This window comes from Chionomys nivalis, chromosome 13, assembly GCF_950005125.1.
Source record: "Chionomys nivalis chromosome 13, mChiNiv1.1, whole genome shotgun sequence".
Classification (NCBI taxonomy): domain Eukaryota; kingdom Metazoa; phylum Chordata; class Mammalia; order Rodentia; family Cricetidae; genus Chionomys; species Chionomys nivalis.
The window spans coordinates 12872467-12897566 of record NC_080098.1 but is presented as its reverse complement, the minus strand read 5'-3'; the positions used below and the strand labels follow the sequence as shown (position 1 = coordinate 12897566).

Genomic DNA, 25100 nt, shown 5'->3' with positions numbered 1-25100 from the left:
CATCCTCAATGTATTTTCTATATTTCTTTTTAAAAAAAAGTTTTAATCGGGCTGGGGATATAGCTTAGTTAATAGAGTGCTTGCCTAGCACACGCAAAGTATGACTCTGCAGCCCTGTGTACAGTGACCAACAATCCCAGCATTCCTGAGGCCCAAGCAGGAGAATCAGAAATTTAAGGTTGTCCTTAACAACATGATGAGCTTGAGGCCACTAGCCTGGGGCACACAAGACTGTCTCAAAATAAATAAACAAATAAATGACAGTTTGGAAGTGATATAGCTATGTATTTTATTTTTATGGCTAGAGCAAAAACCAGCTAGCCGATTTTAAAATAGATATAGGAAACCTAAGTGCAAGGAATTGGATTACGATTTTTGGTATTTTTATAAGGAAACAGATTGAAATATAGTTTTGCAGGACTTAGAAATAAAAGTAAGTAAAATTAAAGAAATAGGTTTTCAGAGGCGTTGCTGAATTTGCATGCTAAAACTCTCTCTCTCTGGAAGGCCTCTTCATTAGGAGTAACTTTTAATTTATGAATTCTCAGAGTCACTTCATTTTGCTCTAGTCTTTTCTATGTACTGATTATGTTCAAAAAAGTCAGTTAACATCTGGTTTTAGATCAGCCCTGCCCCTTTGCTGCTGTTAGTTGTTCATCATTGCCTGGTTTCTCCTTTCATTTTCCTTCTATCACTGTGGTGGTCCTTCCTGTATGTGGTCCCTGAACATGACTTTAAGAATTGAAGGTAGAAAGAACATCATGTTTCCATATCAAGAAAGCGCCTGCACAGGTCGTTTAAGAAGGCTCAGAGTTAAGCCTGAGGTTGTAAAACGGTGGTTGAGTCTGAAGCGGGTTCCCAGGTGGATGTGTTTTATTTGGTCTGCATTATGTTGTCTCACACAGAGTTCTTTTAAAAAATAAAGTTGCCAGCACTTAAAGGGCAAGGAGCTTCACATTTGGGAAGGGTCTGACGACAGCATATTCGTGCACGGCCACACAGGGCTAAGGCTAGCAACTGTTGTCCCTTGTAGATAAAGGCTTTCCCCTCCTCCACTGCTTCTAAGTGTCCTGTTTTCCTTCCTTCTTTCGGCTTTATTTATTTTCGTTTCTTTCCAACAGGCACTGAGTTTACTTACTTTGATTTAAACAGACAACTTAATGCATAATTACAAAGTAAGACTGAGAGTTTAGGGTGTAGCCTAGTGTTTCACAGATGGGGAAGTAAGACCTCTGCTATCCCCCCCACCCCCCCCTTGGCCTTCAGAATATCTTCCAGCCTTGAAAGCTGCCAGGGAAGAACAGCCTCTTTCTAAGCTAGACTCACAAGATTAGAGATTTGAAGAGAGGGTCCTGTGCTGGCTGGGTTTATGTCAACTTGACAGGACTAGAGTTACCTGAAAGGAGGGCCCTCAACTGAGAAAATGCCGCCATAGGGTCTAGCTGTAGAGCGTTCTATTAACTAGTGATAAATGGGGAGGGCCCACTCTATGGTGGGTAGTGCCATTCCTGGGCTGGCGGTTGCAGAGCAGCGTAGTGTGGTTGGGTAGCATTTCAGGACAGCGAGCTTTATTAACGGTTCAGCACCCAGCTGATGAGCATTTGTTACTCCAACAACCATTCAATGAGAAATATATGCATATTATAAAATAGGTGTCTTGTGAAAGAATCTCAAGTTTTTGTTGTTAATGGCTTATTTATTTAGCTGGGGAAGGTTTAATATTCCCTTTAAAGAGTTGAAGTTCATTGTGTGCTCTTTATTCCTAGGAACTGTAGAAGAGGAAAACACAGAGGCGAATTAATCTTGCCACTTTCTTTAGATAAATGTTTGGCCCATTGTCTCAGCTTCTTTCCTGCTGCTGTGATAAACAGTGTGAGGAGAAAGGGTTTATGTGGCTCGCAATTCCGGGTTTTAGCCCCCTCAGAGCGGGGATATCACAGTGGGAGGAGCTTGAGAGAACTGCTTTCATTACACCCACAGTCAAGAGTGGAGAGGACCAGTGAAATCACCCGTGGCGGTGCTCAGTCTGTGGGCTCAGTCTCACAGAGTCCCCCTGCTCACAGAATGATATTGTCCGCAATCAAAGTAGGGCTTCCCACTTGTATTAATCAAGACGGCAGTCCTTCTCAGATACTCTCAGAGGCTAACCTTAATCTACACAATACCTCACAAGGCTTGCTCCTGGATGTCAAGTTGACAGAATTTACCATCTTGCCCACTGTATTCCAATAGGCACATATAAAATTAATATTACCATATAATATCTGTATAATTTGGGTTGGTTTGAATCTCACAGGAACCTATTAATTAACAGGAAATTTGAGTGTTGTATTTAGAAACAACACACACTGTAATATATATATATATTCTCTTGAGTGGGTGGGTGTGGGAGAGAACAGGGATTGCCTCCTGAGCCTACTGTTCTGTTCATCTTCTGGTGGATCGATCAACAGATATTTCCGAGGGACCTGTTACATTGCTGTGTGATACCTAAGTCTTTCTGGTATTATGTTTGTTGAAAAAAAAGATTCCTCTTACTTCCCCTGGTTTTTGAGATGGTGTATAATCTTCACATTTATATCATATTACATACCAGATTTTTTTAAATCAAAACATTTGTTAATGAATGTAGTGTTAATTTGTAGAAGTGAGTCACAGGCTCCAGAATTCAGATGATAACCTCCCATTAATACTTGTTTAATGAAAGAATGAATAAAATGTTTATACATTATTGTGACTTCTAAGATAATTATGGTAGTTTAAGGAAAACAAATTATACACACCAACCTGTATTTGATAACATTAATTTCTTTTGGAAAATGTAGTATTATCAATCTTTTGAAAAATTAAATACTTTCTTCAAATTAAAAGACTAAAGTGACATGGTAAATAGCTACTTTAGCTTGATAATTGAGACATTTATGTAAAAGGCTCTAGAAATATGGGGAAATGCGAACGTTGTTTGGCAGGAGAGATGTGAGAAATGGTGGGTGTGATTCCTTGAGGCTACAAATACGTCAGGAGCAGAATGAGTTCCTGGGCAGAGCTTCCTGCTTCTGAAATGACATTTATCGCATGTGCCTTGTAAGCATCTGCCCCAACATCTCTCATTCTCTAAAATGTAAAATTATTATTTCATAGCTGTTATTCTTGGACATGTGAGTAAAGCAACACATATATTCAAAAGATATTTGTTTGCTCCTTGTATAACATAATAAATATCAATTTATTCCCTTACCTAGATAGTAATAATTATATGTAAAAGTATGTTGATAAGTTTTAAACCTCATTTTTGAAAGTATTTTAGCATACAATGAAAAGACAGTCTTTTATTTTGTATAAAATATTTTTAAAAATCTTTTTGAAGTATTAGAAGATGAAAGGAATTTAAAAATCGACATTATTCATCCATGATTCATGCTAATGTTTACTCATGTAAATAGAACAAAATACTACCTAATTAGTGTGGTTGGTAAATTTTTGGTACTTTAATTTTCTCTGTTATTGTAAACCATGCATAAAATGCTGGCCTATTGAGAAGTGTAGAATTGCCAGAGCTTAAACAGCTGACATCTGCTTACTCTCTTAAAAAAAAAAAAAAAAAAAAAAAAAGGATAACAAGCCATTTCAGCCTAATCTACCTCAAATGTGTTCATGTAAATGGAGGCCCATCTATTGACCTGTGTTCTTTTCAGCTCGGGATTGGTCCACATGGTTTATGAAACCAGAAAGGCTGATTTGAAATGCAGATGTCGAGAGAGTGAAGTACACCCTCCCCTTTTTCTTTGCTGTATCTGTCAGGGTGAAAGATGGCTTGCACAAGGGTCAGTCACCCATACTCACTTAATTCCTTTTCTTGGACCCACAGAACTGTCACAAGCTGTGGTGGATGCGGGAGCCGTTCCTCTTTTAGTGCTCTGTATCCAGGAGCCAGAAATTGCTTTGAAAAGGATTGCTGCCTCGGCCCTCAGCGATATTTCAAAGCATTCTCCAGAGTTAGCACAGACGGTGGTGGACGTAGGAGCCATTGCTCACTTAGCCCAGATGATCCTCAACCCTGATGAAAAACTGAAGGTATTTAAAACTGAGGTCAAGAGACAACAGACAAGCCAGTGCTCTTACAATCCAAGAAAATGAAGCTGTGTACAGACTGTTACAGAGAACAATTAGCAAATACCGACCGCTGAAAGCAGATACAAATATATTGTGTATTGGATCCTTTAGTACATGGAAATAATGCTTTGGGTGTCATATTTAAGGTGTTACTTGGAAATTTGTGTACAATTCTGAAGATTCCAAGTAGCATTAATGTTAACATTAATAATTAAAATAAGGCATTGGCCTGGCCAAAATAGCTGTTAGGAGCGTCTTAGACTGAAAACAAGACCATAAAGATTTTCTAGCCCATCACTAGAACATTTGAATTTCCTATGAAATTTTCATGTTTATTAGCTTTTCAAATCCACCAATTATACAAATATATATACAATATATATACATATATATATTAATTGTTAACGTTAGCTAAGTGATGAGAAGTTCTTTGAGACTGTACCAACACCATATGATAAAGGCATTAATTCTGCTTGTTATTGTAATACATACCACACATACCATAAATTAGCAACCTATGTACGGTGTAATTAAGAAGTGATTTTTTTTTAACACGTGAAAGTCCTACATTTTAATCACTGGTAAAAGGTTTTAAAGTACTCTGTAGAGAATTAATGGGGAAATCTAAAAATTTAAGTTTGTGACCAATATGTGAAAGTCCCAGTGCTCAGAAATCTTAGATTGCACTAAATACCTATGTAGCTCTTTTTTCCTCATAAAAAAATATGGATATTATAAAGCTGTTTAAGTTACACTGAGCTCTGAGGTGGACTCTATACAGTGTTGTGTTTTACTTATTTTTCTGCTTACCAGCACCAGGTCCTTTCAGCTCTCAGCCACATTGCAAAGCACTCGGTGGACCTAGCAGAGATGGTTGTTGAAGCGGAGATTTTCCCGGTTGTTCTCACCTGTCTGAAGGACAAAGATGAACATGTGAAGAAAAATACTTGTACTTTAATTAGAGAGATCGCTAAGCACACACCCGAGGTAAAGCAAGCAAAACAAAAAAGCAGTCTCCATGGAGCAGTTATACTTGGTGTCAATTTTTTAAATAAAACCCCAATTTGTTTTATTTGTTCTGAGGTTTGCTCCATGCCATCTGACTGGGTCATTGCTCCTTGTCCTCAGCATGCAGACGTTTTGGATGATGTGACAGTCTGTACTTGGTAGGGCGGATGCTCACCAGTGTTCCTGGGCTCTGCCCACTTGATGGCATCACTGTTGTCCCTGCCCCCCAGCAGTGGCAATGAAAACTGACTCCACACATTGTCAAACATTCTCTAGGGTGCAAAATCACCTCCATTTGAGAACCACTGAATTGTATTAATGACATTCGAGTCTGAAAGTCAGTTTCTAATCACTGATAGCTTTCCATTTCTGGGTTGTGGGGACTATGAACCCCTGTCATCCTTATCATTTTATGACAGCTGGGAGCATTGAGAACGATATTGCATCTGTAGGTTGGGACAGACCACAGAGGCTCTCTGGCCTACTGTGACTCTCTGATAGCTAGCTGCTGTAATATGATTTTCTGCTCTGAGCATTTTGATGTGAAAGAAAGAGAGGCAAAGCAAGCCCATGTCGATTTTGAGGTTGAGGTGACTTTTTCTGTGCCATTTTGACTAATCTATTTTCACTTTATTCCATGTTGACGCCCTCGTTTTTATTTTATCCAGCGCTTCTCTGTAGTTGAGATTTTTCAAGAACCAAAGTGCACCCAGCTGGTAATCACTGTTGGTATGTGAGGTAAAAGTAGGTCAGACGTTAAGTCTGGTGTCTTTGGGCATTGATTCATCTTTAAACGAAGGCATCATGATTGGGCACTTCTGTAGCTAGCCAGTTATGAGTTAGCCCTCAGCCTAGTTTCTAAGTGAGGAATTTTGAAATTCATTACAATAGGAATAAAGTTATGTACTTTTTTAAACCATAGAATAAACCTTTCCACTATGAATATCTGAGCATTTGAAATAACAGGATTATTATACTTGAACATTTGAAGTCGCAGGATTATGATACTTGAACATTTCTCCAATAAATGCAGTAATCTCTTTGAACGGCATTTCGATTTTTACCAGGTATTTTTAAGTCCTACATCAAGTGTGGCCAAATCCTATTTAAAGACCATCTTGTGCTGCCTGGGCCCTTTTCTTTTCTTTCAGCTTTCCCAGCTGATCGTTAATGCAGGAGGTGTGGCTGCAGTGATCGACTGCCTGGAGTCCTGCAGAGGGAACATCCGGCTGCCCGGCATCATGATGCTCGGGTACGTGGCTGCTCACTCCGAGAACCTGGCCATGGCCGTGATCATCTCCAAGGTTGGTGCTTGCTTCACTTCTAACATTGTGGTAGGACGGTCTGAGACAGCCATAGGCTGCCACCAAATAGGAAACGTAACTGGACACAGTGAATGCGTTCACTTGTTTTACTGCTAATGTCCGTGTTTATTGGTTTGTTTTCCAAGAGGATCTTTGACAAAAGGTGTGAGTTACAGGAAATGTACAGTTTTCCATATCTAATATCAACTTTTTTGAGCATCACTGTAATCTGTCTTTTATGTATAATACACATATCTTGAAGGATTATTTGTGCACACATGCAAAAGCACACTATAGTAAAAACATCATGAAGTGATTTGCCCATTTATCACTTCCATGCACCTCACAAAGCCTGTGTATTCCTCCTGCTCCTGGCATTTGGATAAGGAGACGGTGCTGGCTATCTCTCTTTCAGGCGTAGTCATTTAGACAGAGGGCACAGCAGACAGCAATATTTTTGTTGCTTCATGTTCTCAATTACAGTTTTGTATGAATCCACCCTGTAGTCAGCCTTGGCCCATAGTAGGTGCTCACAAAGTATGTTGGTATATAGATATGGATTTCCTGAGGAGCCCTTCAAAGACCATGTACTCACACTGTGTGTGGCAGCCCTCTAGGGGGTAGGGCTCTTATCGCCGTAGAAAACCTGCTGCTGTTTGTTAAACAGAAATGGGAATCTTTCTTCCCTTGCTTATCCTCAGAATACAAAGGAGCCCTAGAACTCGATTTTCTGCCTGTTCCACAGCGATGTTCTGCAGTACTGAGCTCTCCTCCTCCTTTCTTTTGTTCTGTCACTCCAGACTGCAGCAATGACTGGGGCAATCCCGGTCGTTAGGGATGTCTGTGTCTGGGTTCTGATCCTTGGCTCCTTTGTCAGGAAGCTACCCCATCAGAATGATGCAGGGCAGCGGCAGTTGCCTGAGCATCCTCTACATCCTTTAGAGTCTGGCCGGGACACTGTCCCCTTCTTTGGCAATCCCGGTGCTTTGGGAGGGGTCGTTAGGGATGTCTGTGTCTGGGTTCTGATCCTTGGCTCCTTTGTCAGGAAGCTACCCCATCAGAATGATGCAGGGCAGCGGCAGTTGCCTGAGCATCCTCTACATCCTTTAGAGTCTGGCCGGGACACTGTCCCCTTCTTTGGCGGAGCACTGCTGCCAGTCTCTCCCAGTGTCTGATGCAAGCCACACAGCAGTGAGGCATTTTCTCCTTGTCCTCTGAAGTGCTTCAGGAACCAGTTAATAATGTCTACCATTTGTGGCACATTTATGCTCCGGGTCTCATCTGAGTATTCACAGTTGTTGGGGCCAATAATAGGGAGCATGGGACAGGCTACGAGGGCCGTCTGCTCTTCCTCTTTCCAATCCCCACTCCCTCTAGCTTGTGTCTTTACAAGGTTACTCCATCCTTCGCAGGTCTGACTTTTTGTATTTTGGACACACCATTTTTGTACTTTGAAGGGGACAGATAAGGAAGCATGGTAAATTTCACCAAACTAATTAAAAAGGGGCAAAAAGAAAGAAAAAAGATAAGGAAAAGCAGATTAAAAGGCCACGGGGAAGGCACATGTGATGGTCTTGGCCTTTGCCACACAGCATCAACATGTGATCCCGGTTCTTGCAGTACTAAATTTGAAATAATTACTATTATCTCAAACTAGTTACAATTATGCCTCTACAAAATCTGGAATTAAAATTTGATGTTTATTTGATTCTTCTTTAGGTCTATAAACTGATTTTTTGAGGTCTTTTGATGGTCTTTTTATTGCTTAACCAAAATTAGAGTCTAAAGTGAAAAATGTACACATTTGCACCTATGTAACCAAAGTGACCTGGTCCTGGCCAGCCGGTGAAGGGAACAGAACTGCGCTATAAATGGCCAAGACTACTGGAAAAGTGTGTGTACTTCAGGAAAGATATTAGTGGGGTGTTCCATGTAAAAGGCACTTAGAGTGGATTCTTGCTCATACTCATTTGAGTCTTAGTTTGTTGTAGTTATTTTATTCTAGATTACTATAGTTGGAGTGCGTATGTTGCTGAGGCTATCCTCAGTCTTAACTTTTTAAATGAAGGAAAATAAATTTTAAGTTTGTCACCATGGAATCTGGTCTTGCCTGGTCTGAGGCATCTCTGTTGTTTGCTTAAATGTCCCTCTGTTTGGGGGGTAGAAGCTAGTAGAGACATTCTTATTTAATTTGGATTGTTACAGGTAATTAAGGCAACTTAGTTCTAGTCATTTTATTGACTTAAGAAATGACTGCCCTTGTGATGTGCACATTTATTGAACCATTTAGGAGAAAAAAAAAAGTGAGAGATCAAGGCCGAAATGATTTCTTCTAATGCCAGAGAGACACGGAGAACTCTTTAATCCCGCTCTAGATTTAGAATTCTTGCTCTCTTGATCCCCTGCAGGGTGTGCCCCAGCTGTCAGCCTGCCTGTCAGAGGAACCTGAAGATCACATTAAAGCTGCGGCTGCCTGGGCTCTAGGGCAGGTTGGGAGACACACTCCGGAGCATGCGCGGGCCGTTGCTATCACCAATGTGTTGCCAGTGCTGCTGGCTTTGTACATGTCCGTAGAGAGCTCCGAGGACCTGCAGGTCAAAGTGAGTGTGGCTCTGAACAGGTTTGGGGCGATTGCATAGACGCCAACTTAGTCTTTAAAATCTGTGGTTTAAATATTTTGATTTTTCTGGTGGACTGTGTTGCTTTTCTGAGTCAGGAAATGCAAATCTGTCAGAAGAATGAGTAACCTGTCTTTGAAAACCGGTTCCCCTCATCTCCACAGTTAGGGATAAATTTTCAAGAAACTTTTGTACAGATAAAAACTTGGTTGTAAACTTGAATGTCAAGTTTTTGCACTCTTTATTGCTGTTGACATTTTCTGTGAAATAGGAATGGAATAATAACAGAATTTTTGAATTTAGATTCTCTGGAGAGTACTTTATCTCTTTTGCTTTAAGAAACAAAGTCAAAAATAATTTAAGTTGCTTTTCAAAGATATAACCAGTGAGGGAATATTCTTGAAGCTATAAATTTGCTTCTCCTAACTTCAAGGATGTCTGATTTTTTAATTCTTTGTCTCGTTTCTTTTAAAAATGTGTATAAGATTCACTAAATTAAAATTTTTGAATCGCGCATTTTTTAAGGTTTTTTAGATATTTATTTATTTATTATGTATACAATATTCTGTCTGTGTGTATGCCTACAGGCCAGAAGAGGGCACCAGACCCCATTACAGATGGCTATGAGCCACCATGTGGCTGCTGGGAATTGAACTCAGGACCTTTGGAAGAAGAGCAGGCAATGCTCTTAACTTCTGAGCCATCTCTCCAGCCCCTGAATCGTGCATTTTTAAAAGGCAAATTTCTAAGAAAATTATTACTGACTGTCAGGGTGATTCATGGAACACGCACAGAAAGTGGGACGGACTATTTAATAATTTTAAAGAAAGGCTATTTTATAGATACATATTAGGAAAGTATGAAGGTCTTTGAGCTGATGGGGGAAGTTTACCGCAAAGACAGTAATTCAGAACAAAGTAAACATGGCAGCCGATGGCTCAGTGAGTAAAGGCGGTCACCGTGAACCCTCATGACCTGACTTTAATCCCCGGGACTCACATGGCAGAGCAGACTGACTTGGCCACGTTATCCACTGAGCCCTATACACTTGCTGCAGGCACAACTCACATTCCACAGAAAATAAATAAACAAATGTAATTAAAACCCCAAATAAAATTAATAGTAAAGTGCATACAAATTTAATAAGATGGTAAATGAATGAATAGTGAAACATATTCACTGATTGTAACTTGGGTGACAAGGTAGGAAGTCCCCAAACTTCATGGACGTGAGGGTCTTTATCTGTTATTACATGCTAAGTTTCTACAAACTGATTTCCAAGAGTAAGATTTTTCTTAGTAGTAAGATTTTCCAGATCAAAATAATGGTTTATGCCAGGCGATGGCTGTGCACGCCTTTAATCCCAGCACCTGGGAGGCAGAGGCAGTGGATCTCTGTGAGTTTGAGACCAACCTGGTCTACAAAGTGAGCTCCAGGACAGTCAGGACTGTTACACAGAAAAAAACCTGTCTCGAAAAACAAAAACAAAACAACAACAACAAAACCAAATTAACGTCTTACAGCTGGGCTTAGTGGTTTATGATTTTATCCCAGCACTCAGGAGGCACAGGCAGTGATATTTTTTTGAGTTCAAGGCTACATTGGTCTACATAGTAAGTTCCAGGACAGCCAGGGCTACACAGAGAAACTGTCTTAGGAAAAAAAAAATCAACCAAACAAACAAACAAAACCCCCAAACCAAACAAAACAAACCCTATTTTAGTTAGAGTTTCTATTGCTGTGAAGAGACACCATGACCACTGAACTCTTATAAAGGAAACCATTTAATTGTGTGACCTACAGTTCAGAGGTTTAGTCCATTATCATCATGACAGGACAAGGTGTCATGCTGGCAGACATGGTTCTGGAGATGGAGCTGAGAGTTCTACATCTTGATTTGAAGGCAACAGGAAGTGGACTGAGATATTGGGCATGACTTAAGCAAAAGAGACCTCAAAGCCCACCTCCACAGTGACACACTTTCTCCCACAAGGCCATACCTACTTCAACAAAGCCACACCTCCTAATAGCTACTCCCTGTGAGCTTTTGGGGGCCAGTTACATCAAACTACCACAACCCTCCCAAAATCCAACCCAAAAAGCAACAGTTTACATAGCTTTAGGGCTCTCCTCATGTGACCATAGCACTGAGGTAATGTAACAAGTTAGCAATAGCTGACTGACAGAGATAAACAGGGCTCTTCCCGGGCTTCTCCAGTTAAAGGAGTGTCTGATTCTTTGACTTTCGGGTGAGAAATCCCAGCTCCATATGCAGTTTAGATCTGTTCAGGTGAATGTAATCACCAGTAAGGGTAGCTCAAGAAACCCTGGCAAGGTAGTCCTTGGGTAGCCCTATATACTCTTTGTATACTTGTAAGTGGTGCTGGGGATTAAGCCCAGAGCTTGGACATGTCAGGATGTAAGCCCTCAATCACTAAGCTATCTCCCCGGGCCATAATTGTTTTAAATGAGCTACTGTGACATTATATTGTATAAATATTCATGTAGTAAAACCATTACATTAAAAGTTGTGCTCTCTCTTTAAGAGAGCTATTGGCAGAAGGAGTGGAAGGAGCTCCCATAGCAAGATATCTTTATTTTGTTTTATCAAAGAAGGTTTTGTTAGTTAACTAATAGAAATGAAGTTTCTGTTGATACGGTATTTATAAATACACTAGGCATTAAATGTAAAAACAAACCTTTAATAATCTCCCTGGCAACAAAACCTTCCCAAAACTTGAAGTTCATCTGAAGAGCTTCTTCTCTTTTGTTCTTCTGTGGGGTCTCTTGGAGCACATAGCGGCTGTTATAGAGTGAAGCCCATCAAATCTGTCCCATTTAACACTAGCTCTGTGAGAAATGTGTATCCAAAAGCATTAGAAACTGGCGAGTGGCCTTTCTCACTTGTTACTCTGTGGCAGCTTTCAAAGAATAAAGCCACCTCAAGGTTCTTTCTGTCCCAAAGGCATGTCAGCTTCTGTAAGCACTGGCTCATTGGTTCTAACCTGGGAGTGCCAACGAGCAGCCTCTTGGAATTTCCCCTGTGTGGTCATGTTTGCCCGTCCCTGTGCCATGGCTGAATGTGGAGGTCAGAGGCCAGTTCTTTGGAGTTGGTTCTTTCCTTCCATCTAGGGATCAAATCCAGGTTGCTGGGCTGGGTTTGAGCAGCAGGCACCTTTTCCAGCTGAAGCTGTCTCCAGCTGGACACATGTCTGCATTTCTTTTGGGTTTGTTTTTATAGGTGAAATCACTGGGCCACTGGAAATGCTCTAAGATTTTGAGAGCTATTGGACCATTTTCTTACACAACCACACTGCCTTACCTTCACCAGCAGTGTAGGAGGTTCCAAGTTTGCACATTCTTGTGAATGAATTTTACTCCTTAATTCTCTTTTTACTGAAGCTATCCTAAAGTGTACTTTTGATTTGCCTAATGTCCCATAGTGCTGAAAATATTTTCATATATGCTCTGGCTGTTTCTGTGTATTCTTTGACCCTTTATTCATTTTATTATTAAAATATTTTTTGTAGTGGTGGGCATCAATCTCAGGGCCTTGCACATGTTTAGGCAAGCCTCTGCCACTGAGCTGCATCTCCAGCCCTGCTCATTCTTAAACTGGGTCCTTTGTCTGTTGATTATTACAGCTCAGATTAGACAAGTAAGCAAAACCTTAATAACTAATGTTTCTTTCATGCTAGACATGAAATTATTATTAATAATATTATTATTATGTTGATGATTATCATAATACCTATTCCTATCTAAGATAATAGTTATAAACTAAGTGTATAATCTTTCAGATTGAGAATAGAAAGTTCCATGAGCTTCTGAGGTCATTAGATTGCTTTTTAGAACTCTTGACTAATGACTTGATTGTACATCATCAACTTGAATGATCAGAGTTAGGGTAGGGTTGTTGGTGAGGTGCAATTGATATAATTTGTGCTATTACAGCTATTTTAACCTTGTCAGCAATGGCAGTTAAGTTAAATTTCTTGGTCTGCTAAGGTCATCATGGTCTTAAGATGGTTTACAAAGGAACGGTATAATCAGGTGTGTTAGAAGCTGGGGGTTTATTCCTAATCCACACTACTGTTTAACAGATGTAGCAAGGGTTTTGTTCAAATGTGTCAGGAGATGAGGATGTGTAAGACTTCTTAGTCTGGATCTCTAAAGAAAACCTAAAATTCAAGAGATCACTCATTGATAGCACAAAGATTATAACAGTTCTGCTGAATACAATACCATTTTGACGGGTTGTGATATGTATTTAAGAGCTCAGCGACTCACTGCATGGTTTCAAGTTTAACATAAGACAACTGATAAAAGTGACAACAAAGCCAGTCCCAACAGTTCCTCAGCTGTTGGGAACTTGGGAAGCTGTACCCTGCATATCTGACTTAAAACACAGGATCTACAGGGCTGGGGAGATGGCTCAGCTGTGAAGTTCTTCAGAAAATTCTTTACAAATGAATCAACTGCAAGAAACTGATTTAATTTTTGAAATTCAGGAATATGAGACATGAATTGCCAAGCTTTGTATGCATTCTGCTTTGTATTTCAATAGAGTAAAAGGGCCATAAAGAATATCATACAGAAATGCACCCACCTCCCAGCTCTCGAGCCGTTTCTCTACGATGCACCTCCCAATATCCTGAAGTATGTGGCCGGACAGTTCAGCAAGGTAAGAGATGCTGTCATAGCCTGGAAACGGGGAAGAAAATGAGATGATTTGTGAAATTGTTTTTCTGCTTCTGTAAAATTTGGCCTAGGTTTTACTATTTAGGTCTCAACTCTCCTCAATCTCAATTGACACAGGTAACATAGGTTACTAAAACTCACAGAGAAATGAAATTCTCCATCCTTCTTCATGTAGTTCTCAAGCTCTGTGGTGTCTTCTTAAACAGTATAAAAAGGCGGCATTATGCCAACGCCGTATAATATAGATGATTTCTGCTGAAACTTACCTTTTAGTAATTTCCTGTGTCCTTTAGTCTCACTTTTAGTCTAGGAACATAGCAAACAGCTTCAGAACGAGAAAGAGGAAGGTCTTTGCAACTCTGTACGTGCTTTGAAACTCAGTCATTTGGTGCACAGCGACTTCTGATGAACAATGTAAACAAATGTAACTGTCATATTTCATAGATCATTGCAGACTGATAGCAGTCTAGAAAGGTCAAGCTGCAGAAGTGCACAGCCACCAAGGCAGACTCTGACAGCAAGGACCGAAGAGAATGACTGTGTTATGGCCATTGACGGTCAGGACGGTGCCCCTCAGCTGTTGGGAACTGGTGAAACTGAACTCAGCATATTGGGATTAAAATATAGGGTCTGCAGGGGCTGGAGAGAAGACTCAGTTATTAAGAATACTGACTACTCTTCCAGAGGACTTGGCTTCAATTCCCAGCACCCACACAGCAACTCCTAAGTGTCTCTAACTCAATTATCAGAGGATCTATGGCTTCTTCTGGTCTTCACATGCACGTGGTTCACAGAATTAAATACAGACCAAACACCATACACATTAAAAAGTAATTATTACCATGTAGGTTGAGGCAGAGGCAGGAGGTTGTCTGGAATTTGATGCCAGCCTGATCTGTACAGAGATTTCCAGACCAGCCAGGGGTATAAAGTAAGACCCACCTCAAAAATAAACAGCAAGCAAACAAAACAAACAAACAAGAAAGAAAGAAAATGTCATTTGCATAAGACATGCACCAGAGTGTTTATGTGTTTAGGCTCAGTTCTGTCTCTTTACTTCTTTTGGTTTGTGTTCGGAGCTGGGCACGGCACCGAAGGCCACACACAGCAGCTGGCTCTGCCACTGAATCATGTCCCCGGTTATAGCTCTACCCCCCAAGGAGAGCTCTGACCTCTCTAAACTGGAGATTATCACATGGAGGACAGGAGCAGGAGTGCTTACTCCAGATCCTGTTGTAGAGGCTGTGAGATGGTGTATGGTCAGAGCTTAGATCAAGCTAAGGTACTTAAAAATACTAAAAAATGAAAACAAACCAAACAAAATTCTGTTTTTAAGAAACAGGACATTTGGGCCCAGTGTCTTGGCTCAGCAGGCAAAAGGTGCTTCCGCCAGACCTGACGATCTGAGTGTAGTCCGGAGCCCACCTGGTGAACGGAAAGAGTCATTTTCTGACTTCCACGAGTGTGCTGTGGCATGAGCACCCCCACAGCACAAATTGATAGACGTTAAAACAGCACCCCACATTGGGGCTGGTGAGCAAGTACCCGCATTTGCCAGCTAGGCTTGACCTGAGTTCAATCCCTGGAGCCTGTGTGAAGGCGGAAAGAGAGAAGCAACTCTACGGGGTTGTTCTCTGAGGTGCACAGGCATGTTGTGACATAGGTGCCCACCCACAATAATAAGCAAACAAACAAACAAGCAAACATTCACATGTTTAAAGCCAGCTAAATTTTCCCCAGTTAGTGGAAGAAGACAAACTCAGCTGGATAGTCAGTTTTAGAGCATTGTAAACCAGGCCATTTCTCCACCTCCTTCCTCTCCCTTCCCCTCTTCCTTTTATCTCCCATCTCTGTCTCCAGTGCTGGGGATCAAACCCAGGGACGGGTGCATGCTTGTCAAATATTCTTATCACTGAACTACCTTAGTTCTTCTAAGACAGGATATCATTGTACAGCCTAGGTTGACCTCCAGTTCATAATCTGCCCAGTTCATGATCCTCTGGACTTTGCCTGCTGAGACAGGTGTATGCCACCATACCCAACCTGCATTTCCTTAAAGGAAGTAAAATGGGAGGCGAGTATTAAAGAACGAGAGAGAGTTAAGCAGCAAGGGGACGTTTCCCCATTGGGAAATACAGCTGGTGACATAGCATGCACACTCTGATGTTCTGGAGATGCATTTAAGAGATGATGGCAGAGGACCCCCTGCCTTGCTAAGGAGCTTGGCTTTACTGTTTTCGGTAGCTGAGACCTCAGATTCATGCTTTCGGTGTGAGTGGATCCGCCAGCTTTGCTCATTTCATTGCTTTATTCTGTCCAATAACATAGAGGTTAAAGTAATTTGAAAAGAATGCATTTCACTTCCAGCCCTTTATTTTATAGGTGATGTACTAAACATAAATTCTCTTCTACATTATTTCTGATATAATATTGCTTTTAAAGATAAACAACCTAACTTGGAAAAGTAAAGATGATGTTTTTATCTGTTTCTCTTTCTCAGGTGCTGCCTCATGACAGCAAAGCCCGCCGGCTTTTTGTAACGAGCGGTGGACTTAAGAAGATCCAAGAGATAAAGGCGGAACCTGGGTCTCTCCTCCAGGAATACATCAACAATATTAACAACTGCTACCCAGAGGAGATAGTAAGGTGAGGGAAGTGGACTTTAAGCAGTTCAATATTACATAACTTTTGTTCTTTGTTTTCAAATATAACTTTTATATGGATGCCAAAATGTAGATTTGGGGGGCTGGAGAGAAGTGCTTGCTATGCAAGCAAGAGGCCTGAGTTAGGATCCTACACCGCGTAGAACCTATGCGGCACACACATGTCCTAAGCACTGGGAGCAGACACAGGTGGAACCTGGAAGCTCACACTAACCAGCTAAGTTGATGTCGATGAGATTCAGGTTCAGTGTGCGATGTTGTCTCCAAAAACAAGGTGGTAAGTGCTGCACTTATATTCACGCACATGTGCATACATGCCTCACCCCCCCCCCCCACACACACACACTAAGAAGAACAGGGTTAGGAAGACAAGGAGGAAGCGACTGTTTATTTTTGTTGTTTGAGAGGATCTTACTGTCTAGATTGGACTTTGCCTTGAATTCCTTAATCTTCCCCTCTTAGCCTCCCGAGTGCTGAGATTACAGGAGACTTACCTACCAAGCCAGCCTCAACATGAACCTACTTTCAGGCCCTGTGCCGCTGAGCTACACCTCCAATCTAGATTAATATTTCTCAAAATGATGTCTATTTTTAGAGCATTAAACCTAAGTCTCAGGTCTTGTAAACCTAGAGGAAAACTATATGGTTAATCCCTAAAATAAATAAATAAATAAATAATAAATTAAAAAAAAAAAAGCAAATTTGCCAGGAAAAGGATAGGATAATCTAAAGCACAATTAATAAAAACCCAGAGGCAGAAATTGGGATTCAACCTGAAGGTCAGAAAAGCAAAAAAGACAGCCACTGGCTCTTACCTCTATCTCAGTCCAAAATGGTGATCCTGCCTCCAGGAATCTCAGAATGAGATTGTGTCTGTAAGATGTCTCCTCCCATCAATATAAGATGCCGAGATTAAAGACGTGCCCCACTACAGCTCAGTTTCTACGGTAAACTAGTGTGGCTTCTGGGATTAAAAGTGTGCGCCATCACTGGTCTGCATGGCACATCAGGCAGCTGTTTTACTCTCTGAACTGCAGGCCAGCTTTATGTATTAAGATACAAATGAAATCTCTCTATAGAGCCTTCAAGAACAACACGGAGCCCATAGAGTACAGATCTACTTGTATTTTCTCCACAAATAAAATTCAAACTCCCTCCTCAACAACCCAAGGCTGTAACATATATAAATTATACCTTCCACCTATTCTTACTACTTAAAACTTAATGTTTTGTTTTTTGAAACAGAGTTTCTCTGTGTAGTCCTGGCTGTCTTGGAAGTTGATTTGTAGACCAGGCTGGCCTCAATCTCAAAGATCCTCCTGCCTCTGCCTCCTGAGTGTTGAAATTAAAGGCATGCACCACAATGCCAGCTATACTAACGGTTTTAAAAACATAGTAACATTGAGTTTAAGAGCACAAGGTAAGATTAAATTATTCTTTTACTCAACTTTCATGTGCTTTTCTTCCCCCCCACCCCAAGAGAGAGAGAGAGAGTCTTGCTATGTAGCCCTGGCTGGTTTAAAGCTCACTGTGTAGATGAGGCTGGCTGCGGTTCTCACAGATCCGCCTGCCTCTGCCTCCCAAGTGCTGGGATTAAAGGTGTGTGCTACCATGCCTGGCCTGAACTCTTTAAAAAGTTACAACTACATTTCCCTCTGTGTGTGTTTATGAGTATGTATGTGTGTGTTCATGAGTGCAGGTGCCCCCAAATGGATCCCCTGGAGCACCTGAGATGCTGCTGAGAACAAAGCTGCACTGGAGAGACTTCCCAGTGGTTAAGTGCAAGTCATGCGCTCTTGAGAGGCTGATGGGAGCTTGAAATAATTCCAATAAGCCTGTTTTGAAACTATTAATATATTAGTATATGATATCAAAGTAGTAGTATGCCATAGCATATATAAAATACACAAATAAATAATAAAAAGCTAAATATCAAAATACTTGTAAAACCACAAAATGAGCCAGGCGGTGTTGGCATGCGCCTTTAATCTCAACACCTGGGAGGCAGAAACAGGTGGATTTCAGTGAGTTCGAGGCCAGCCTGGTCTACAAAGTGAGTTCCAGGACAACTAGGATTGCTACACAGAGAAACCCTGTCTTGAAAAACCAAACCAAAACAAACGACAAGACAAGACAAAACAAAACAACAACAACCCCCAACCCCCCAATGAAGTAATTCTGAAAATAGTTTATTAGTAAAATCTGTTTTTGTATATGGATGTATGTATACTCAGGAAAGAATACTGCGCATTTTATGTAAGAATATTTTATATATGCTTAATATAACTTTCAATACAGTGTTTTAAGAAACAAAATAAACTAAAAATGGAGAAAACAAAAGGGAAACTAAAGATCTCTAGAACAGAAGGATCTGTTGATCAACCAATGATAAGGTACTTTTTTTGAAGAAAATTTATTCTTTTTCCCTTTCTAGGTACAGTTTAATTAAGAAATAGTGGAAATCAAAAAACCTGTCATAATAGAATTTAATCTGGTGCTTTATCAAAATACTTAAAAATTTAAATCCTTAAATTCTATGCTTTGATATTCCTATTATTATTATTATTATTATTATTATTATTATTATTATTATTAGACAGGATTCCTCTGAGTAGCCCTGGCTTTCCTGAAACTGACTCTGTAGATCAAACTGGCCTTAAGCTCACAGAGATCCACCTGCCTCTGTTGTAGAAATGGAATTAAAGGCGTGCACTACCATGCCTAGCTGAAATTTCATTTTAAAAACCATCTAATTTTCATGAGGATTTTGGCTAGCCAAACTTTTCAGTTTTCTGGTTTTTAAAAAAGCATTAGGTGCTCTAAAATCATTTTAACGAACATCTTTAAAGTACTGTGAAAATTGACAAATATAATTTCAAAATGGTTTCGTTTTTACAGGTAACCTATTTCTCAAAACTCAGTTTGTGACAGCTGTTTTGGGACTAATTATTTTTATGACAACATCAGCCTGATAGTCATTTCATAGTTCCTCCCAATTTTAATTTTAATTTCTAGCACAAGTGGGTGTTGTAGGAGGAAAGCGATCTGGACAGGCTCTCGAAGGACCTGTGCTCTAGGTCTGCTCCACTCCCTGACCGCAGGGCACGCTCTGATCTCGCCTTCTGGATCTCTGCCCACTCTCAGGACAGGAGCCTTGGGGCACATGTGTTGTGGGGACAGTTCCAGCAATTTACCAGTGGAGCACCAGAGCCAAGCCCAAGGCCAACACCAGAGTGGTCTGCAGAAAGGTTGATTGGCTTACCTGGGATTAAAGGCCACCCGAGCTAGGTTAGAGGAGCAGTGACTGATAGCTAGAAGGAACGAAGGAATTTCTCACTGGTTTTTTCTATGGCTCTTTGATGATAACTCAGGTCATGTGTCTGGACAGATCTAGGTGTCTATCTCAGTTCTAATTATTTACTGTGTGATCTTAAAGACAATTATTTAAATTCTTTAAACTAGAATTTCTGTATTTGTAAATATTATTACCTATATCTCATAACATTAGAATTAAATGACATGATTGTCAAAGGGCTTGTGTTAGTAAGACTTCAATCCAGTCAATATTTCTTATTGTCCCTTTTGGAGTATCTCTAGTCTCATTTTTTTCTCTTGAGATTAAGTAGATTTATTAGGCAAATAAAATTTAATTTTATAATCATATTACAGATAATATATAGTAGTGTTTTGTTCCTTATTTTTGCTATTTGTTTTGATGATAAACACCTAGCAAGCAAATATAAAATAAAGTTATTCTGGCATATTTAAAATGCCTTTCATTGCTGAGTTGGAATTATATAGTTTTTCCTAATAGGAAGCTGCTTTTGAATCCTTAGCATCATAGTAGCTGGGATGAGGCTTTCTCACAGGAAATACGTAACTTGATCTGCTTATTTTGAGACACTTGCAAGGTCAGTATGTAGTCATGGGAAGGGGGCAATGCTGCCCCCGCTCTGCTGGTGAAGGAGTGTGGGTATGTTTGAGCAGGTTTTCTTGACGGGGAGTCCACGGGACAGTGAAGTCTCGGAGGTCTTCGGGGAAGGAAATATGGCAATGATAGTAAGCTTGGAAATGAATCTAGCAAAGCCTCAAGAATGATCGGCATAATACAAATGGATGGAAATAGAAAACACTATCCTGAGTGAGGTAAGCCAGACCCCAAAAGAGGAACATGGGATGTACTCACTCATATTTGGTTTCTAGCCATAAATAAAGGACATTGAACCTTTAATTCATGATCCTAGAGAAGCTAAATAAGAAGGTGAACCCAAAGAAAAACATATAAGCATCCTCCTGAATATTAACCTTCATCAGGCGATGAAAGGAGACAGAGACAGAGACCCACATTGGAGCACCGGACTGAAATCTCAAGGTCCAAATCAGGAGCAGAAGGAGAGAGAACACGAGCAAGGAACTCAGGACCGCGAGGGGTGCACCCACACACTGATACAATGGGGATGTTCTATTGGGAACTCACCAAGGTCAGCTGGCCCGGGTCTGAAAAAGCATGGGATAAAACCGGACTCACTGAACATAGCGGACAATGAGGACTACTGAGAACTCAAGAACAATGGCAATGGATTTTTGATCCTACTGCACGTACTTTGTGGGAGCCTAGGCAGTTTGGATGCTCACCTTACTAGACCTGGATGGAGGTGGGTGGTCCTTGGTCTTCGCACAGGGCAGGGAACCCTGATTTATCTTTGGGCTGACGAGGGAGGGGGACTTGATCGGGGGAGGGGGAGGGAAATGGGAGGCGGTGATGGGGAGGAGGCAGAAATCTTTAATAAATAAACAAACAAACAAACAAACAACAACAACAAAAATGAATGATCGGCATATCCTAACTGATATGGTGAGACTCTCAACATAACAATGTCCGGTAAAAATATAGTAAGAGCCATGTATAATTTCTAGTTTCTGGTAGTCACATTTAAGAAAGTAAAATGAAATGGTAAATAAATTTTGATGATTTTTTAAAAAACAACCCAAATATCTAAACCATATAATTTCAACTTGTAATCAATATAAAATTAGTAAGTTATTTTGCATTTGTATATTTTGTCACTTCTAGCATATCTTAATTCAGGTAGTAAACCTCATTGGAAAGATTTAGATTAAATTCAGATCATATAAAACTTACATTGGAGAAAGAAGACTCACAAATGATTCCAAACTCATTTTTTTGTGTTTTCCTATAGTTGAGTTGTCAGTTCTGAAGTTAAATTTTAAAAATTCAGTTTCTTAAACACAGTAGCCATATTTCTAGTGTTCTTCAGACTAGTGCTTATCATTTTAATGCACATTTTAAAGATTTTATTTTTTTTATTTTTCTTATTTTATTTTATTTTATTTTATTTTGGTTTTTCGAGACAGGGTTTCTTTGTGGTTTTGGAGCCTGTCCTGGAATTAGCTCTTGTAGACCAGGGTGGTTTCGAACTCACAGAGATCCGCCTGCCTCTGCCTCCCGAGTGCTGGGATTAAAGGCGTGCGCCACCACCGCCCTGCCATTTTAAAGATTTTAAAGCCCTGCCTCCTAACATTTCTATAAAAGCCACCTGTCTGGTGCAGACACTTTATGAAGTGCCAGTGAAAGCAGGACCAGCCTTAACATCTGCACTAACTCAGACTCAGGGAGGGAGACAATGGACAGTTCTTCAATGCCAGACTAAGAAACCCAGTTTCAAATGGATTTTTTTCTAGATTAGGTGGCCTTTTTCATCTTTTGATGACTTTTTTTTTTTTTTTTTTTTTTTTTGAGACAGAATCAAGGTCTTAATATGTAGTCTTGGCTGATCTGGAACTTTCTATGTAGACTAGGCTGGTCTCAAATTCACAGAGATCCACCTGTAATTACCTCCTGGTAGGAGTAAAGGTGTGAGCTACCACGCCCAGCTAAAATTTTGTCTTATTTTTAGTCTTAAATTCTGTTTATATGTATATGAGTGCAGGAGGAAGAACATTCTTTAAAAGAGCTTCTTAGGTAGTGTGTGTTCTGTATGACTTTAATTGTGGACAAAGACACTATTAAAATATACCTCTGTTTTGTCCACCTTAACTTGATACATTGTGGAAGCATTTACAATTTTTAAAAGACTTATTTTTATTTTTCGTGTATTGGTATTTTGTCTGTGTGTGTGCCTGGTGCTCTTGGGAGCAGAAGGGGCCCATGCCCTGGAACTGGGGTCACACTGGGCACTGAACCCAGACACTCTGGAAGAGCAGCAAGTGTTTTGAACCACTGAGCCATCTTTCCAGCTCCCAAACTAAATTCTGAGTAGGCTTAAAGACAACTAAAAAGGACAAGGCCCCAACATTAACTTTTATCTATAGAAAATATAATTTAGACTAAGAGGCTTAATCACTTTGAATTAATATTTTGGACAATTTTAAGTTATAGTTTCCTAGGTTTTTAAATCCATTTCTACATTAGAATACCTACTAGGTTTTATTTAGCTTTTTTATGTAAATGAAAACTTCCCATATTATATCACTGTTTATATACACTATTCATATATTTAATACTTAATACTAAATATTTTATGATACTCAATTTAGAAGTCTAGAAATGTAAATGTATTGTACTATATATGTCCCAGAACCAATGAAGATGGTTAAATTTCTATTTTATATAAAATGGGTATTTATAAATCATTTTTCAATTGTTTTCAAAATGAATTATGTCTGGTTCTGATCAAGCTGTATTTTAAGACATAATTTCTAAGGTAATTGGAATTCAGAAACTGATTAGCAATCATAGGCTGTATGGTCTAATGTACAGGAGACACTTATTAGCTATTATCCTGAAGTACCCTCACTCACTTGGTATGGTAAGAAGGAAGTCTCTGAAATATTACCGCTGGATTGAAGGAATGTGCTTGGACAATATCTCCTTACAATATGATGCATTTCTGAAGTGTTTTAGTATCTAGTACAACATTATGAGGAGGATTCTCTTTCTTCTCATGCTCTAACATTATGTATAAGCATCACAGGAACGTATGTGAAGTTTCACCCATGATTATCTATTTCAAAACATTTTCCATGTGTTTTTGTGTGCACACATATGTGCACAATACATGCTTGTGAAGGTCAGACCTGTACTGTTGGTTCTCTCTTTCTACTATGTGGGCTCCAGGGATGAACTCAACAAGTGCCCTTATTGGTTGAGCCACCTCACCAGCCCCAAAAGTTATTTCAATAAGTTCTTTATGTAGACCATTTTGTGCCTACTGTATGAAAAATTTCCATATGTCTGATAGCAGATTTTCTTTTTCAGGTACTATTCTCCTGGATACGCAGATACACTTCTGCAGAGGGTGGACAGCTATCAGCCGTTCACTAACTGAACAACGTTTATCTGTAAACTCAGATTCACAGGAGAGTCTGCATAACAACTGTTAAAGATCTTTCTGAAATGTTTGAACTAGCGCATCTTAGTTTTGTTCAATGTGAAATACCTTTAATATTTTCTATATTTTGTAATCCTTTATAAATTATTAGCCGCAATGTGTGGAAGACTAATTATAATCATTTACATGTGTAGAGACATGCATAAAGGACGATACGCATAAAAGGCAATGATGGGTCTTAAGGTATTTACTTTTCTACAAAACACATAAACACAATACAACACATGCACATCCTTACGACTAGATAGAAATGAGATGCGCTGTTTGAAAACCCTTAGTTATTTCCCCACGGGGGTGGCTAAGGAAGACGGACCTTGGCAGTTACACAGAAAATAAGGAGGGAAGTATGGGAAGACGGGAGTCGTGACAGAAATGCAGAACTCGTACGATGCATGGTTGCTTAGTGCTCTGAATTAATGCAACAGCTCTGCAGCTAGCCACCCGCCCGGTTTCCTAAGAATTCAGGAAAACTTCTTGTTTATTACTCTTTGCTTATTATTGTGAAACTCTTTTCTCCTCACCCTACACGAAGTGTTCCTTCCTTTTCGCGCACTCTGACGGCAAGCTCTCCGTTGTCTCTGAGAGGTCTTATGATTCCCATTCAAGGGAAAATGTGTCTTCAGGATTCCCTTGTCCCAGGTTCCCTTTCCCCACATATTTTCAGAGTTCACAGAAATCACCTCAAATTCATGGATTTAAGGTCTAATTTGAGCAGAACAGCAGCAGACTCAGGCTTAATGTATTTTATTTAAGAAGCTGTAATGGGGCCCCAGCAGATTAAAAAAAAAATTAAAAATAGCCTTGCTTTTTTTTTTTTTTTTTTTTAATTTTCCCTACTTGGCCAATGCAGTTCTGGCCTTAGGAACTTGTGCTTGGATTTAGTAGTCTTGGTTGTTATGCCTATGTTTTGGGGCCTAATGGGTCATTTCTCTTTTTAATTAATCTTATTATATGTGTGAGTGTTTGTTTGTGTATGTCTGTGGATCCTGTGCATGCCTGGAGCTGATGGAGCCCAGAAGAGCACTTTCTCGGAGGCCCGAAGAACAGAGAGGGACAGGATATCCCAGAGAATCCCGAAGCTACAGCGGGTCCAGTCCTAAAAACCTGGTTTCATGATTCCTTCTCAAACTCCTGTGTTGTTTAGTTTCCTCAGAATGAAAGTACCCATTTACACGGGATATTTTTCTGGGTTTACCTCCATATTCCTTATTTTCTACCACCAAACAGATTTAAAAACTTCTTCATAACCGCAACCACTTTCCCATCTCCTTTTCACTGCTG

General features: G+C 40.0%; 1 protein-coding gene across 2 annotated transcripts in view; it reads left to right on the top strand.

The window, feature by feature from the left end:
- Window positions 1-24589, top strand: part of Spag6 (sperm associated antigen 6) — a 53796-nt gene extending 29207 nt beyond the window's left edge. For both annotated transcript variants that reach the window (XM_057787853.1, XM_057787852.1), the window contains 7 exons: window positions 3869-4074; window positions 4927-5100; window positions 6273-6425; window positions 8834-9025; window positions 13611-13727; window positions 16245-16390; window positions 23687-24589. In XM_057787853.1, coding sequence (XP_057643836.1) covers window positions 3869-4074; window positions 4927-5100; window positions 6273-6425; window positions 8834-9025; window positions 13611-13727; window positions 16245-16390; window positions 23687-23756 — 1058 coding nt within the window. In that variant the 3' untranslated portion in view covers window positions 23757-24589. The remainder of the gene's footprint in view (window positions 1-3868; window positions 4075-4926; window positions 5101-6272; window positions 6426-8833; window positions 9026-13610; window positions 13728-16244; window positions 16391-23686) is intronic.
- Window positions 24590-25100: the final 511 nt, after the last annotated feature.